The sequence below is a fragment of the Nicotiana tabacum genome, chromosome 22 (assembly GCF_000715075.1).
Source record: "Nicotiana tabacum cultivar K326 chromosome 22, ASM71507v2, whole genome shotgun sequence".
NCBI lineage: Eukaryota > Viridiplantae > Streptophyta > Magnoliopsida > Solanales > Solanaceae > Nicotiana > Nicotiana tabacum.
This window is the reverse complement of record NC_134101.1, coordinates 179,768,307-179,785,281: the sequence shown is the minus strand read 5'-3', so window position 1 is coordinate 179,785,281 and position 16,975 is coordinate 179,768,307. Positions and strand designations below refer to the sequence as shown.

The following is a 16,975-nucleotide window of genomic DNA, read 5'->3' as shown; positions in this document are numbered from 1 at the left end:
CACTACTTGAGAAATCTTGATTCCCTCTGCATTTCCTTTTTTGGTATTTCCCTTTCTTATTTGATACGATCATTCCAGTAAAATGTTCCAGTTCTTTATGAGCAAGTTGGATTTCAGTTATAATGATTGTGATTAATACGGACAATTTGATTTAAAAACTTAATTTTACTCAAATAGATAATTCAAATCAATTAGCCCGACAGAAACATCATCAGAATATCACAGAGTTGAATAGCACAAGCAGGGGCTACAAAAACATCATCAGAATTTCACGTAGGAACAACCAAAACTCACTCGCTCACTCAACATTCCCAAAGGAAACAGCCAAATTCTCAGAGGTACTAAAAGCTTACAAAGAACGAAGAGGAAAATACAGAAGATTTAACAACACGGAGAAGATGTCAATAGGATGCCCAGACTGGATTTTGTGAAATCATCTCGGAGGAAAAAAGAGAGGGTGCAGGGTTTGAGTCAAACCAGCCCAACTGATCCATGAGCCTCTTAATTAAATGGCCTGCTGCATAACCAACACCTGAGGCCATACCTGCAGCTGTAACATAGGACACAATAGTCTTGAAGTATCTACTGAACTTATTTGCTCCTTGTGTATAAGCCTTTGCAGCAGCAAGTATGATAATGCACAAAAGAGAAGCCGCTGCAACTGCTATAAGCTTGTAGTCTCTGTCGTCACTCTTACGAAACGTGAAGCCATATACTACTGGTGGGACAAGGCCAAATACAAAATATGACAACAGGGCAAAAGTAGCATGAAGTAGGAAATGCTTTCTTTGGCCAAGTAGCTCTCCATATCGATCTGCTTGATCACTAAGATTGGAACCTCCTCCGACATTATACTTCAAGTCTACCAACTGCAAATTTCCATTTTATTTGAGGATAGATTAAGAAGTAAGAACTAAAGCAGAAGGAGAAAGGAAGGTAGAAGAACAGTTAGCAACTGTAAAGCAGAAGCAGAATACTCACATTCTGACAAATGACAAAAAATCCAGCTATCAGATTTGCCACTCCAATAGTTACGATCTTCACTGCAGTATAAAGATAAATCTGTAAGTAAACCATTCTTAGTCTGTCAAGATTTTAGGAGAGAGATGATTTAGAAGCCTTGGTTTTTCATGTATAGTAGCTCTGTCACATGCATCAGCACTATCCACAGAAGTCACCTCTAACCAAATAAAGAACATTACATTATCTCTTTGGTCTACAAACATAAACCTTAAGTCAAAATACTCATGCAACTCAATGGCCTAGTGTGTGTTGGGGTATGCCTGTGTAGCATTCCACCAACTGTAGGTGCTTTGCGTCATCAAAGTTGGCATTTACATTTTGAGATATGCCCATGATCAAACATACACGTGATGCTACACAAAACTAACTAATCTAGAGGAAATCTGTTAATGTAAATGTAGAACCACGCATCAGCATGGGTAAGAGATGCACCAGTTCAAGTATCCAGATAACTTTTTTATCCTATCTATTGAACTAGGAAGACATCAGTCAAAAGATAATGCTTCTAATATTTTAAAGTGAAAGATCCTTCATTACTCTCACAAAGAGCTCCTAGATTACAATTGGAGTAACCAACCAAGATAATGAAGATTGAAAAGTTAAACTTAGAAAAAAGGTCTCAATTACTTGTGTCAACATCGGAAGCAGCTGCAGAGGAAATCACACCCAAGCTTGTAATTGACTCTATTAAACCTCCATATACTATGCATTTTACAATCTCCAGTGATTTGGTTTTTTTAACTTCAACTGGAGGTAATGGTCTTTGTGTACTGCCGGAATCCGCTGTTGATGATGAAGCTCCTGGGTCATCCATTGGAATTCGCCAATCATCTCCTGCATTATATAGCCACTTATCAAAACATATTTCCCTACAAACTTTTAACATTTCATTAACACCTAAGCTCTAATACTTTGCAATAGGAAAAAACTTGGAACATTTTCGATTCCACTCAAATACAGCTAAGATGCTGAAAAGCTTTTTCATGAAATACTGGTGTAAGATATGATCACGTCCGCCCCTGGCCGATTAGGGCGACTACTAGATGAAAAGATAAACATAGTGGATACGAAAAATCTGATGCACTATCACCTTTATTCTCTTTAATTTCACTTGGTGGTTTCTTTGATGGCATTGCCCCAGGAATGAAGCCACCTGCAAAATTTGCAGTTTCCCAATGATAAGTGGAAAGAAAAGAGATACAAGGAAAAGTTTTCTGCTCACTGTACTTTCGAGAAGTACAGGAGTACATGTAGAACTACTGGCCTTGGACATGGTAAACACAAACAAAGGTGTTCAAAAGTAGAAACTGGCTAAAAGAGAAAGCTGAGCAACAAACACAAAAACAGAAAAATTTCTCCATAAAGATAGAAAATATTGTGTATTAAGGAGAATTAATTCTTCTCTTCAATTGCATTACCTTCCTCTCCAAGATCAAAAATACTTCCGGGATGTGTGGGTCCTTTTGCTGGAGGAGTTCCTGAAAGTTTCTTAGGGGTTGGGGATTTATCGTCAGTGGCATCGTCTTTGGCTGATGGTTGTCTTCCATTTGGAAAAGGATGAGTGTTATGCCCAGCTGATGGTTCAAACGGATTATGAGATGAACCCAAATCAGTACTATTGTTTGCTTGGTCAAGATCTTTTCTTGTTACACGAATATTGGGAGTGACATAGGTCAGGTGAAAAAAACAATATCAAGATCGTTTAACAATGTTAGACATATAGGCTTGAGCAGCTAAGCAGTGCATCGTCCCCCCATTAACTGCTTGATAATAGTCCTTTAATTTTAAAATTTATGTAATCTACAAAAGTTTTTGCACTTAGCGTGTCGGCGCTAGTTAGAAGTTTTTTGATTTTTCTGTATTGCACCCGTGTCAGTGTGCCCGCACCCTTACCCGATCAATGTAGAGAATGATAGACATAGGCACATAGCTAACAAGCCTGCACCTAGAAAACAGACCATGATGATCTTAAGAAGCCAAAGTAATTTACTTAAAACATGGGGAAAAGATTATAATGTTTGTACTGTTGAAGTTTGGCAAAATGCCAAAGTCCCACATTGGTTGGGAGTTAAGTTTGGGGGGGATTTTTCCCCTATAAAAGAAGGCCTAATGTTTAGGATTGATACACACCTCTCATTTGCCTTCTCATCTGTTTAAGGCATTTGTATCTTCTCTCTTTAGTATTATTTCACTTGTATTTTTGGAGTGAAATAAAATATTGGTTGTGTCCGAGGAGTAGGCAAAATTAGTCGAACCTCGTAAATTCTGGTGTTCCCTTTATTATTGTTTTATTGTCTTATTTATTATTTGGTGGCTGTCATAATTTTTGGTATAGTAGTTGTGACTTATTCACACTATATACATTTGGCTTCCGCAACAATTGGTATCAGAGCCAAGGTACTGTCTAAGTATGCTCTGTGGTTGCAGCATAGTCTGATCTTCCACATCAGAAAAGATTTATCTTGGTAACTGAGTCAAGGTTCTGTCTGAGTATGCTCTGTAGTTGCAGCTTAGTCTGATCTTCTACATCAGAAAGGAAATAATCTTGATTTGTGTCGTCAGCTATTAAATAATATTTGTGTCAAATATGGGGGACAATAAACAAGAAGAATCTACATCAAGTGTCAACAATACGTCATCATTGGCATCTTCGCTTATGACAAGAATTGTGTCAAATGCGAAATTTGCGGTAGAAATTTTTGACGGGTCCGGACATTTTGGGATGTAGCAAGGCGAGGTTCTAGATGTCCTTTTTCAACAAGGGCTAGATCTGGCCATTGAAGAAAAGAAACCAGATGTTATTGGAGAAGAAGATTGGAGAATTATCAACCGTATTGCTTGCGGTACCATTCGATCCTACCTTGCTAGAGAGCAGAAATATCCATACACAAAGGAAACTTCTGCAAGTAAATTATGGAAAGCACTGGAGGATAAATTTTTGAAGAAAAACAGTCAAAATAAAATTGTACATGAAGAAGAGACTGTTTCACTTCACCTATGTTCCTGGTACCACGATGAATGAACATATCACCAGTTTCAATAAGTTGGTCACAGATTTGCAAAATATGGATACAACTTATGATGATGGTGACTTGGCCTTAATGTTGTTGGCGTCACTTCCTGATGAGTACGAGCACCTTGAAACTACTCTACTCCATGGAAATGACGAAATTTCTCTCAGAGAAGTTTGTTCAGCTTTGTACAGCTATGAACAAAGAAAGCGAGAAAAACAGAAGGGCGGAGAAGGAGAAGCACTGTTTGTGAGGGGTCGTCCTCAAAATCAAACGAGGACAAAGAAGGGAAGATCCAAGTCAAGATCCAGACCCAGTAAAGATGAATGTGCCTTTTGTCGAGAAAAAGGGCACTGGAAGAAAGACTGTCCGAAGTTGAAGAATAAGGCCAAACATAACAATGGAAAGGCTATTATGGATTCAAATGTAGCTGATTGTGATGATTCAGACTTCTCATTAGTTACAACAGAGTCATCAACATCATCAGACATATGGTTGATGGACTCGGCTTGTAGCTATCATATGTGTCCCAACAGGGACTGGTTCATGGAATTTCAAGAAGGAGAATATGGAGTCATCCACACAGCGGATAACAGCCCTCTTACCTCATATGGCATTGGTTCAATACGATTAAGGAACCATGATGGAATGATCAGAACATTGATAGATGTTCGATATGTACCGGATTTGAAGAAGAATCTCATCTCTGTGGGAGCCCTAGAATCAAAAGGGTTCAAAATCATTGCAGAAAATGGAGTGATGAGAGTATGCTCCGGTGCACTAGTGGTAATGAAGGCTAATCGGAAGAATAATAATATGTACCGCTATCGTGGCAGTACAGTTATTGGGATAGCGACAGTAACATCCAGTGACGACAAAGAGGCAGAAGCAACCAAGCTATGGCACATGCGCTTGGGACATGTTGGAGGAAAATCCTTGAAAACTCTATCAGATCAAGGATTGTTAAAAGGAGTAAAGGCTTGCAACTTGGAGTTTTGTGAGCATTGTGTTAAAGGGAAACAGACAAGGGTTAAATTTGGTACAGCGATCCATAATACTAAAGGCATTTTGGATTATGTACACTCTGATGTTTGGGGTCCTTCCAAAACACCTTCATTGGGTGGGAAGCACTATTTTGTAACCTTTGTTGATGATTTTTCCCGAAGAGTATGGGTGTATACAATGAAGAGCAAAGATGAAGTGTTGGGAATTTTTCTCAAATGGAAGACGATGGTGGAGAATCAGACAGGCAGGAGAATCAAGTGTATTCGCACAGACAATGGAGGTGAATACAAAAATGATCATTTCAATAAGGTCTGTGAAAATGATGGCATCATCCGACACTTCACTGTTAGACATACACCACAACAGAATGGAGTGGCAGAACGTATGAACCGGACCTTGCTGGAGAAGGTACGGTGTATGTTGTCCAATGCTGGCTTGGGCAAAGAATTTTGGGCTGAGGCAATTACATATGCATGCCACCTCATTAATCGTCTACCATCTGCTGCTATTGATGGCAAAACACCATTTGAAAAATGGTACGGAAAACCTGCTGTAGATTATAACTCTTTGCACGTGTTTGGCTCAACTGCATATTATCATGTGACAGAGTCAAAATTGGATCCAAGGGCAAAGAAGGCTATTTTTATGGGAATTACTTCTGGAGTCAAAGGATATCGCTTATGGTGTCCTATGACAGAGAAAGTAATATTCAGCAGAGATGTTACCTTTGATGAATTTGCTATGGTAAATAAGGTAACAGAAGATACCAAACAAAATGAAGGTGCTTCTAAGCAGGTGGAGTTTGAGGGAAAATTTATTTTTCCTACACAAGAAGCAGAGGAGGAAACAAATGAAGATTACCCTCTGGAAGGAGAGCCAGTAGAGGAGATTCCAACTCAGGAATCTCAACAACAACTTGAATCAATAGCAACCAGCAGGCCAAAAAGAACAATAACGAAACTTGTTCGTCTCATAGAGACGGTTGCTTGTGCAACCTCAATTGTAGCTGATGATGTTCCTACTACTTATAAAGACGCTGTCCAAAGTTCAAAAGAAGATAAGTGGAGGATTGCCATGAATGATGAAATACAGTCCCTTCATCAGAATCATACATGGAGATTGGCCAATCTCCCGAAGGGAAAGAAAGCAATTGGGTGCAAATGGGTATTTGCAAAGAAGGAAGGATTTCCTAACCAAGTAGATGTTCGCTACAAAGCAAGATTGGTGGCCAAAGGATATGCTCAAAAGGAGGGAATTGATTACAATGAAGTGTTTTCTCCAGTTGTAAAACATTCCTCCATTAGAATTATGTTGGCTTTGGTAGCACAATTGGATTTGGAACTAGTTCAGATGGATGTAAAAACTGCGTTTTTACATGGAAACTTGGAGGAGGAAATCTACATGACTCAGCCAGAAGGATTCAAAGTTGCTGGAAAAGAAAATATGGTGTGCAAACTTGAAAAATCGTTGTACGGATTGAAACAATCTTCTAGACAATGGTACAAGCGATTTGACGAGTTTATGTTGCGGCAAGGGTACAAGAGAAGCAAATACGATCATTGTGTGTATTTGCACAAGCTTAAAGATGGTTCCTTTGTATATCTTCTCCTATATGTTGATGATATGTTGATAGCTTCCAAGAATTTGGAAGAAATTGATAAGTTGAAGATTCAACTGAAGAAGGAGTTCGAGATGAAGGATTTGGGTGAGGCAAAGAAAATTCTTGGCATGGAGATAATTAGAGATAGACGTTCAAAGAAACTCTGTTTATCTCAAAAGGAATATTTGAAGAGAGTACTTCAACGTTTTGGCATAGATGACAAGACTAAGCCAGTTAGTACTCCACTTGCTTCCCATTTTAAGCTAAGTACTACTATGTCGCCAATGGATGAAGCTGAACGAGAGTATATGTCAAAGGTACCATACGCAAATGTTGTTGGTAGCTTGATGTATGCAATGGTTTGCACAAGGCCTGACATTTCACAAGCTGTTGGAGTTATTAGCAGATATATGCACAATCCAGGGAAGGAGCATTGGCAAGCTGTGAAGTGGATTCTACGGTATATTCATAATACTGTAGATGTCGGGTTAGTTTTTGAGCAGGAAGACAATCAGTCTGTAGTTGGATATTGTGACTCAGATTTTGCGGGTGATATGGACAAACGAAGATCAACTACTGGTTATGTGTTTACTTTTGCAAAGGCACCAGTTAGTTGGAAGTCTACTTTGCAGTCAACAGTTGCTTTGTCTACAACAGAGGCAGAATACATGGCTATTACAGATGCTGTGAAAGAGGCAATTTGGCTTCAAGGATTGCTAAAGGAGCTTGGTGTTGAACAAAAAGGTATCACAATTTTTTGTGATAGTCAAAGTGCTATTCAATTAGCGAAGAACCAAGTTTATCATGCAAGGACGAAGCACATTGATGTTCGGTATCATTTCGTACGCGAAATCATAGAAGAAGGTGGAGTCACGGTGAAGAAAATTCATACTACAGAGAATCCTGCTGATATGCTGACAAAGGTGGTGACTGCGGTCAAGTTTCAACATTGTTTGGATTTGATCAACATTGTTGAACACTGAAGATTGAAGATGAAGACACAACCAAAATTTGTTATTGAGAGAGAATTGAAAATGTGGAATTTTGCCAAGGTGGAGATTTGTTGAAGTTTGGCAAAATGCCAAAGTCCCACATTGGTTGAGAGTTAAGTTTGGGGGGATTTTTCCCCTATAAAAGAAGGCCTAATGTTTAGGATTGATACACACCTCTCATTTGCCTTCTCATCTGTTTAAGGCATTTGTATCTTCTCTCTTTAGTATTATTTCACTTGTATTTTTGGAGTGAAATAAAATATTGGTTGTGTCCGAGGAGTAGGCAAAATTAGTCGAACCTCGTAAATTCTGGTGTTCCCTTTATTATTGTTTTATTGTCTTATTTATTATTTGGTGGCTGTCATAATTTTTGGTATAGTAGTTGTGACTTATTCACACTATATACATTTGGCTTCCGCAACATGTACTCTGTCACCAAGGAAACAATTTCTGATTGGTGTGAAAGGAACTGTATAGAATGTATGCAGTTTGATCAGCTACAGCAAAGGAAGAATATGTTAGTTAAGAAACTATTAGAAAACACTACCTGGCTCGGTTAACTTTCTTCCATCCGTAACTTTTCTCTTGCGAAGAAACCAATGCAGATCAAAGCACCCTTCTGCTCAGCATTAAAATATCACATATTGTCAAACTTCACATCAAGACTGAAGGAAAAAGAAAACGTCTAGTATCTTTAGCACCATTTCTTTCCTTCAGAGTTGCTAATGCAAATAAATCAATTATCTAAACTAGAAAGCTGTGTAAAACGACTGAATAATCATGCATGAAATTCAAAACACCTACTGAAAGCAAATGGACGATTCAAAGTGCATAAAGTAACTAGACTAAATACCTTCATTAAGAACTGGCTTTCCCTCTTCAGTTGCAGAACCAGAAGGCACAGAGTTTCCTCCTCCACTTCCAAAAAGTGGGAACGGATTGAGCTTCTTTCCTGCATAAATTGAACAAACATTTGAATTCTGCATACAGTCATAAGAAATGTAATACTAGTCATCATGTGTGGAAAATTGTGAGATACATCTACTCTAAATTAAATGTAAATTCAAAAATGACTGCACTTATAAATTAGAGGGAACACTACTTGAGTTTTTAAGGTTAAAACTATAAAATTTAGACTTGTAAATTCGTTAGTATGCAGTTTTTAGGGGAGTCAACGAAATGAAAGTGAGTAATTAGATGAACTTATTACAGATAGGTGATTAAATAGTGAAAGCTCACACAAATAGAATGAATATCACCAAATCTATTCAAAAGTATCATCTTTAAACTTCACACTGCAAACAAACTGCAGATGAATAATCTTGCCAAAACTATGCATGCAATGATAAATGCTAGCTACTGCTCAAGTTTTTCCGTGTTCTTACTGAGGGGTGGACAAAACCTAAAAGTCTTTTCTTATATGATTCAACATACGCACGTCAAAACTTGCTGGAGGACAGAACATTAAAAAAGAAAAAAGGGGCTTAGACATAAAGAAAAACCTCAGAATGGTATATAGTGCAATGACTGTAAGCCAAATGCTGTTGAACCACAGAACTTCACTTTCCATTTTTTAAACAATTCAGATCCATGATCATTGATCCCTACTTGACATCTCTTTTTCTTCCCTGCCTTATAGTAAAAGTTTGAGCTTACTGATCTTCATCGTGTTGTCATCAAACACAAGGACAACAAATGAATCGACATTTTAAATAGTAACATTACTGCAACCTAGCTGTACATCTAATACATTTAGACGAGATATTCAGAAGTCAAAAGAACATAAAACATTGAAAATATACCTATACGGACGAAGATGCTGAAGCATGACAAGCATCCAAGTAGGTCCTGACGATCATCAGTTTCTACTGAAATCCTTCTTTCCCGCTTTACCCTTCGGAGGACAACCTTGGTTATACGAGAACTGCAATTAGGACAGTATGCATTATGTGTGTGTAGCTTATCAACTGCTGTCGTGTCAAAGAACTCCAACTCGACGACTTCCTCCTCTTCAACGATTCTTTCATTTTCACTTCCTTTTGTGACTGAAGCACTTGACTGTGAATCATTTCCTAGTGAAGGTGGAAGACATACACCAGAAAGAAACTTGCCCTTAGCATTTCCTGTCTCATCCTGTGAATCATGTCCTAGTGCGGGTGGAAGACATACACCAGAAAGAATTTCTGTCTTAGCATTTCCCGTCTCATTACCATTGACAACACCGTCTAGAACCTTCTGAAAGTCTATAGTCTTTAAATTGGCAGTCAAGTTCTCAATACCTGCAAGGGACAGTATAACAGTACACCATGTGAGGAACACAGCTTAGCAGCTTTAGGCCTCTTTGCATATGCAACATTTACTTGCAATGTCATACACTAGCATTAATTCTAAGATAATAAGAGAGATCAATTTTAAGAACTAAACAAGGAGAAACAATATTTTTATGATCCTTTAACAAAATTTGGTATGACAATGTTAGACAATAACCCCGATATGATAGACACGCCCATCTAAACCATTAATAGGAAAAGTAAGGTACTGTTCTCGTGTGTGTGTGTGTGTGTGTGTATATATATATATATATATATGTATATATCATATTCAATTAGAGTAATACCAAAATTCTGCTATTACTGACCTCTACCGTGAAAATGGAAGGAAATGCTTCAAGTAAAGAAGGTTGATAAATTTGTTGCAATTTTTATAGACATTAAAACTCCAGAATTAGGAGCTCATTTTAAAATTGATTCGGAAAGTAAACTTAATAGAATCAGTCAAACTGTGTTTGAACAAAATCAATACTATGAGTTAGAGAGGCCTCCAATGCTACAGCTGCCAGAATAAAGTCATTAATAATTTCATGTTCACTAGTACGACGGCCTCTAATGCCACAGCGGTCAGTGAGTCGGATGAAACAGTGAATTACAACAGAGCTTACAACTTACGAGTAAGTCATTCTTTAATATCTTCGTAGATTGCGCTGCGGCGCTGTTAAGCTACCAGAAAATCGCAGTTCGCCGGAGGCGGGAGGGTGATGATCGGTTGTTCAGTTCTTAAATTTGGTACAACTGAGGAAAATTGGGAGGGAATTTTTTCATCTTTGTTTTGGGCCCTCGCAGACTGAACACATTCTTTCATTTCTTCTCTCTTCTTATTTCGCTTTTCCTTTCTCATTTTCTTTTACAGGATGGATGATGAATTTGAAAATTTGACTTGCTTGGTCTAACGAACTAAAACTGATTCAGAAGGAATTTTTTTCTATGGTTCTTGATAGATGAGTGAAAGGTATATCTTGAAAAACGATATATAAAAGAATTATAATAATATTAGAAAATCGGATAACATTATTTTGATGAAATTTTCGAATATTAAAATTTGATAATAATGTTTAAATGCTAATTTTGAACAATTAATATGCAAATAAAATTTGAAATAGTTATAAATAACTTTCTTAATACGCGACCGAAGTTATTTCCTTGCTTTGATCTTTGGTAACCAAATAAGTACTAAATAATAATTTTATTGTGAAAAAGCATTTTCCTGAAAAATAATCTGTTTTGTACCAACACAAATTTTTTATTAATTATTTTTGGATAGAATAGACCGTAAAGAATATAGATGAATCCTTACGCACGAGAAGAGGTAGAGGGCGGCCTAAGAAGTATTAGGGGGAGGTGATCAGGCAGGATATGACGAGACTTCAGATTTCCCATAACATGACACTTGATAGGAAGTTGTGGAGGTCGAGTATTACGGTTGTAGGCTAGGAGGTAGTTGAGTCTTGCCTTACTTTGTATCTTTGTGAGCCTAGTCTGGTAAGGTTTTTGTCTAAGATAGCTAGTGATAATGTCGTGTCTTACTATTTTCTCTTTTCGGTGCAGGACCTATTGATTAGCCATCGTTTCTGCTTTGCATTTTTCTTCTGCATTTTATGTTCCTATTTTTCATATTATCTCTGTAGTGAAACTAATATTGTCTCCTTTTGTCTTTTTATTCTTTTGAGCCGATGGTCTTTCGGAAACAGTCTCTCTACTTCTTCAGGGTAGAGGTAAGGTCTGCGTACACACTACCCTTTCCAGACCCCACTAATAAAATTTTACTGGGTTATTGTTGTTGTTGTTGTTAGTCCTCCACCTGACGAGTAGGACAAACTGGAGTCTAATGCAACCTTTAGACTATACTTCAACCCCTAATAGAGTTGGGATAGAGGTACGAAGGATAATTAACGTAGATTTCATACTAGTTTTCATTTCACATACAAACTAATATGCCAATTAATTTCTGATATATTTTTCAATTGAATTTTCATAACATGAACAAGTTTCTAACGTATATCGTGGTATAGCTTAATTTGACAACTTAACCCCTTACCCCTAATAGGATAGTTGACGTGGATTTTTCTTTTTCTAAAGAAAGCTTAATACCAAAGAGGATAGTTGACTTGAGTTTTTTTAAAGATATTTCTTAGTTTTATACCTTTATCTTTCTAACACAACTTGTTATGAATTTTATGAAATTTAACTTCTGTATTGTGCCGGTATATATAGTGGAAGAAAAAATCAAATAACAAGTTGAAAATTGATTTAGTGGAAAAGCATCTTACCAAAATTTAATCAAAGTAGTTAAGTGAATTTTAAGAAATTATAAAAATTATATACTCTGTAAATAATACCATTATTAAAATGATTTCACATATGTTGGAATGTGTTAAAATAAATGGAAACGTGATGAATATAGGTAGAGTCGATCCACTGCTTTCATTTGTCCTCCGTGCAACTGATAAAAGTAAGTTCATTTTGTTTTTGTTTTTCAAAACAAAAAGGTGGCTCGAGATGGATAAAAGATACTCCATCCGTTTCATATTAGATGACGTAGTTTGACCCACGAAGTTTAAGAAGAAAAAAAGAAGACTTTTGAAACTTGTGGTCTTAAAAGTGTAAGGGGTAAAAAGTTTGTGGGGCCGTGACATTTGTGTGGCTATAAAAATTTTCTCATTATTAAAGGTAAATGGGTAAAATGAAAGAGTTTAAAGTTGAATTATTTCCAAATTTAGAAATTTGTCGTTCGTTTTGGAACAGACTAAAAAGGAAACTACCTCATTTAATATGAAACGGATGGAGTATTTTATTGAGCCAACCAAAAAGTAATACTAGTAACAAACATTTTAATTTAACCATTAACTTTCCAAAATAGAAAACCAAAACACGATCTATAAAAACTTTACTTTTTTCCTGTAATGATCTCTCACTTTTTAGAAGCCTAGTACTATCATCGTGTAAGGGACAGCCCGGTGCACTAAGCTCTCATTATGTACGGGGTTCGAGGAAGAACCGGACAATAGGGATCTATTGTACACAATTTTAACCTGCATTTTTGCAAGAGGTTGTTTCCAACCGGTAACAGTACTGTCATTGTCTCAAGATATAAAACTAGTTCATCCTCCTCCTTTAGAACCAACAATTCGCTTATAAAGCGAAAGAAATTGTACTGTGTTGAGGAAAATTAAAGCCTAAATATATAGATTAACAAAAAGCAAACATAATTATAAAAAAAACAAAATATAGAAGGTCACAATCAAGCACAGAAACACGAGCGCGAGGGGAAAAAAGGAGACATCCAGTTAAATGATCTTGGCGTTGAGTTAATAGTGATGCTTATATTCAATAAATTAAAATTCCAACTGTCACTGCTCTCTTCTACAAACGAAAACTACGACATCAAAAAGTAATACACCAAAACTTCTTCAGTTTTATTCACGTAAAAGACTATAGGTAGAACATGGTTTTGAAGATTGTATACCTCCATTCTTGTCAAAGTAGAAGCTATTCTTAAGCTCCTCCTTGTTAACCTCTTCTTCATTAACAGCACCGCCGTCATCGTTGGCGGTGCGTCGACCTCGACGTCCGACAAGTGCCTCCTCCACCGTCTCCTCTGCCTCTACCTTCCTCTCCGGCAGTACCACCTCCCTCCGGCTGTGTTGCGCCACCTCCATAGCCATAATGCCCTTGGAATTATTTGTATGTGGCACAAAGACTTATGAAATGGTCAGTAGCACGCACAATTCAAGTTGTCACCAAGAGCCAAGAGTACTATGGACTCTATAAATAGACGACAATTCAGTCAATTATCAATGTTTTTCAGTATTATAAAAAACAAGGTAATAAATGAAGGTGGTTAGAAGTGTGAAAGAAATAAAATATATGGATGCGTACTTAATTGGTCGTGCTAAGCAAAAAAAAAAAAAAAAAAAAAAAAAAAAACTGAGAATCTTCAAGTTCTTAGTTGTCTATACACATGATTAGGGGTTACAGATTGTCTACAGGTAATGATTCTTTGTTCTAATGTAGTTTACACTTGCATTATTTTGTGTTCTTGCACATATGTTGATCCTTTATTACAAAAACTAGTAATAGTAATCCCTCCGGTTCACAATAAGTGACCAATTTGCTTTTTCATTTTGGTTCAAAATAAGTGTCCAGGTATGTAATCAAGAAAGAATTTAATTTGTTTTTACTAGGCGAAATACATAAGTACCCACGAGACCTATGGCTCAAATCCCTCTTACACACTTTTGTTGGACGATAATAATATTACACACGCAACCTTTCTAAAGTGTATCTAGTACACACCATTTTTGGCTCGCGTATTTACACACAAAAGAAGCGTGTGAAATTTGATTTTTTTCTATCAGATTATTTATTAAAGTGCCACGTGTTAAAATTTTATTTAATTTTTTTAATTGGGTCACAACCCCTTCGTCCCCAACCCTGCTTATTGTTTTGTTCCCACAATAAACCCACATTCAAACAGTCTAGTAGATCCAAGTAGGAATAAAAGAGTATCAATCTTTGGATTTAACATCTCCACCCGTGTTTTTCTCCAACGCCAAGGATTTATCAGCGAAACCCTCTTCTTTTTCGTCTTTTTCTGGTCAGCGATGGAGTTTTGCTCGAAAATCCAACCAGTGAAATAGTTTAGATTCTTCTTCAAGCTGAAAAAGAAAGAAATCAATAAAAATGGGTGTTTCATTTATATAAATCTGACAGTGGCAAAACAAAGGAGTCTATGGATTTTTTCTTGTGGGTTCTCTCTGCCATGGCTGCTAAGGTTTTAGAGGAGGATTCGTTGCATACTTTTGCTATAACTTAACTGATGCAAAATTGATAACCTATTCTAGATATCACCTAAAATAAAATAAAATAAAATCAGTATTTTCTTAAAGAATAGGAGAAGCAGAGTGTTTTACGAGGGGATTTTCCGGTTAATCGGAGAGAAAAGTATGGTGGATATGCGGAGGGGACAATGGAGTGGAAAAAAGAAGAGACATGTGGTGAGGGTGGGGGTGGGGGTGTGGGAATTTTTTTATGATTTATTTTTTTGTTTACTTGAATATTATCAATTGGGATATAAATATATTTTTTTCCCTTTAGTTATGACACGTGTTGCAATTTAATTAGCGCGTGTGATGCAATCTCTGAGAAGAAGTGGTCAAACATAAAAGTGGTGTGTCTTAGGCACACTTTAAAAAGGTTGAGTGTGTAAGATAACTTTTATCCGCAAAAAGTGTGTAACTGGGGATTTGGGGACAAGTTAAGGTGGTAATCTATGTATTTCGCCTTTTTACTATAATAACTCCTATGTACATATCCCTAGAAAGTTTTCTTACTCCTTACATTAAATGTTTAATTAGGGGTAGTTTAGTCATAGTAGGTATTTTTGTATATAATTTAGTATTTTCTTAATGAGCATGTTAAAAGCAAATTGGTCACTTATTGTAAATCGAAGGGAGTACTTATTTAATTTATATTACAAGGACAACATAGACACTTTTCTACTGTACTATGTGTATATTTGATCTTGTTATAAACAGATTATTTTCCTCTATTTTTCATGTTGGATGATGTAAAATAACTATACACTATTAGCATGCCACGATTATAACTCATGCCGAGATCAATCTATAGTATTATTAAAAGACTTAAAAAAGTTAGTAATGAACTGAATTTTTGACTTTTCAGATGGTAGTGTCCAAAACGTGGCTATCCCTTTCTAAAGTTTTTTAGTCAAGTTTCTTGCACTTTAATACCTCTTAATATTTAAATCCAAGTGCTAGGTCACTACATAGTTGACCAGACTTGGTTGAGTTCAGATATGAGATTCCCACCTGCCTACCAAATTTTTGTCATTAGTTTCACCTGTGATATTACCGGTACGTTCATGATTTTCTTGATATGCTTAAATATTATCTTTTTTTTATTACTAATTGAACTAGATACATACGTGAACGTTCATGATTTTTTAATATGCTTGATTATTCGTTTTGTTTATATATTACTAATTGAACAAGATACATGTAGAGATACAAAAATTATTGGGTCTAATTCATATAAAATTTGGATTAAATTCAATTGGGTTAAATAATTAATTTGGGGTTTTCAAGTTAAATTAGCCCATTTTATTATTTTCAAGCCCAAGGTCCATTTCATCTTAAGGCCTAGACTTATGCCATGTGACATGGCATATCCAGTCAAACTTCAGGCCAATAAGGTGACGCCACGTGTTAAATGATGTGGCAATCCAAGTCAAAAAGCAAGAACCAACCACGAGTCGCCAAGTGGCTAAAATGACGTGGCCCAATCAGAATCAAGTAAGAGAGTTCTTATGTAACTTGATTGTCCATCCTCTACAACTATAAATAGAGGGGACTACATAACTCTCAGGGGACATTCAGAGTTGGAGAAGAACACTCCGCAATTGGTGAAGGCATCCACAAACAGAGAAATCAATCATCAAGTGCTTAGTTCTTTAACAAAGGAGTGATCAACGGAGTTCTTCCCGGAGATCAACCCGTAACAACAAAGTGTTGCTCGACGTTCTTGGCGATTAAATACATCACAAGGAGGTCCACATCATCCTACATTCGAGAAAGACACTTCTCAAGCCCTTGAATCACGAAGAATTTTAGAGAGGAGAATCAAGGGATACATAGAATTGTACTCACAAATATTTATATTTTTATTAGGATCAGCGGGTTCATCTTTCATTCGGCAGGCCTACATCCCGACAAGCCTTGAAGCAGGGGGAATTTGTAGACAAATAAAATTTTATTAAATTTAAATCCACAAGTAATTTGGATTTAATCATGTATTAAATACATATTAGTCCAAATGATACTATGGGCTAGTATAATCGGGTCGATTATTTAAATCTAAAATGAATTGATTTAAATAAAAGTTCAATATATTATTGGGCTAGGCCGCAAATTGGTCTTCTATCAAATGGGTCGGCCCATAAGCCTCAAGCTCAATGATCCACTAGGGTTTTCTTGGAGATTACTCCACCCA

At 36.6% G+C, this 16,975-nt stretch overlaps 1 protein-coding gene across 3 annotated transcripts; it reads right to left on the bottom strand.

The window, feature by feature from the left end:
* Positions 1–208: 208 nt before the first annotated feature.
* Positions 209–13,733, bottom strand: LOC107829025 (uncharacterized). Of its 3 annotated transcripts, XM_075244251.1 has the most exons (9): positions 13,431–13,733; positions 9,434–9,910; positions 8,485–8,583; positions 8,179–8,250; positions 2,442–2,597; positions 2,114–2,176; positions 1,651–1,857; positions 982–1,043; positions 209–869 (listed from the first exon to the last, which is right to left on the bottom strand). In XM_075244251.1, the coding sequence occupies exons 1-9, from the start codon at positions 13,627–13,629 to the stop codon at positions 402–404; spliced, it is 1,803 nt and encodes a 600-aa protein (XP_075100352.1). In that variant the 5' UTR covers positions 13,630–13,733; the 3' UTR covers positions 209–401. The 3 variants fall into 3 exon arrangements, with proteins under 3 accessions (XP_075100352.1, XP_075100353.1, XP_075100354.1); XM_075244252.1 differs by lacking the exon at positions 2,442–2,597 and having other exon boundaries at positions 13,431–13,729; XM_075244253.1 differs by lacking the exons at positions 2,114–2,176; positions 2,442–2,597 and having other exon boundaries at positions 13,431–13,731.
* Between the last annotated feature and the right edge of the window lie 3,242 nt (positions 13,734–16,975).

What these genes read in the sequence shown, in the direction of transcription:
- LOC107829025 (XM_075244251.1), bottom strand. Translation starts at nt 13,629, where the DNA reads ATGGCTATGGAGGTGGCGCAACACAGCCGGAGGGAGGTGGTACTGCCG. An exon ending in AAAGCCAGTTCTTAATGAAG is followed by an intron (nt 8,251 to 8,484) that starts GTATTTAGTCTA and finishes AATGCTGAGCAG; the next exon opens with AAGGGTGCTTTGATCTGCAT. An exon ending in TGAAATTAAAGAGAATAAAG is followed by an intron (nt 1,858 to 2,113) that starts GTGATAGTGCAT and finishes TATATAATGCAG; the next exon opens with GAGATGATTGGCGAATTCCA.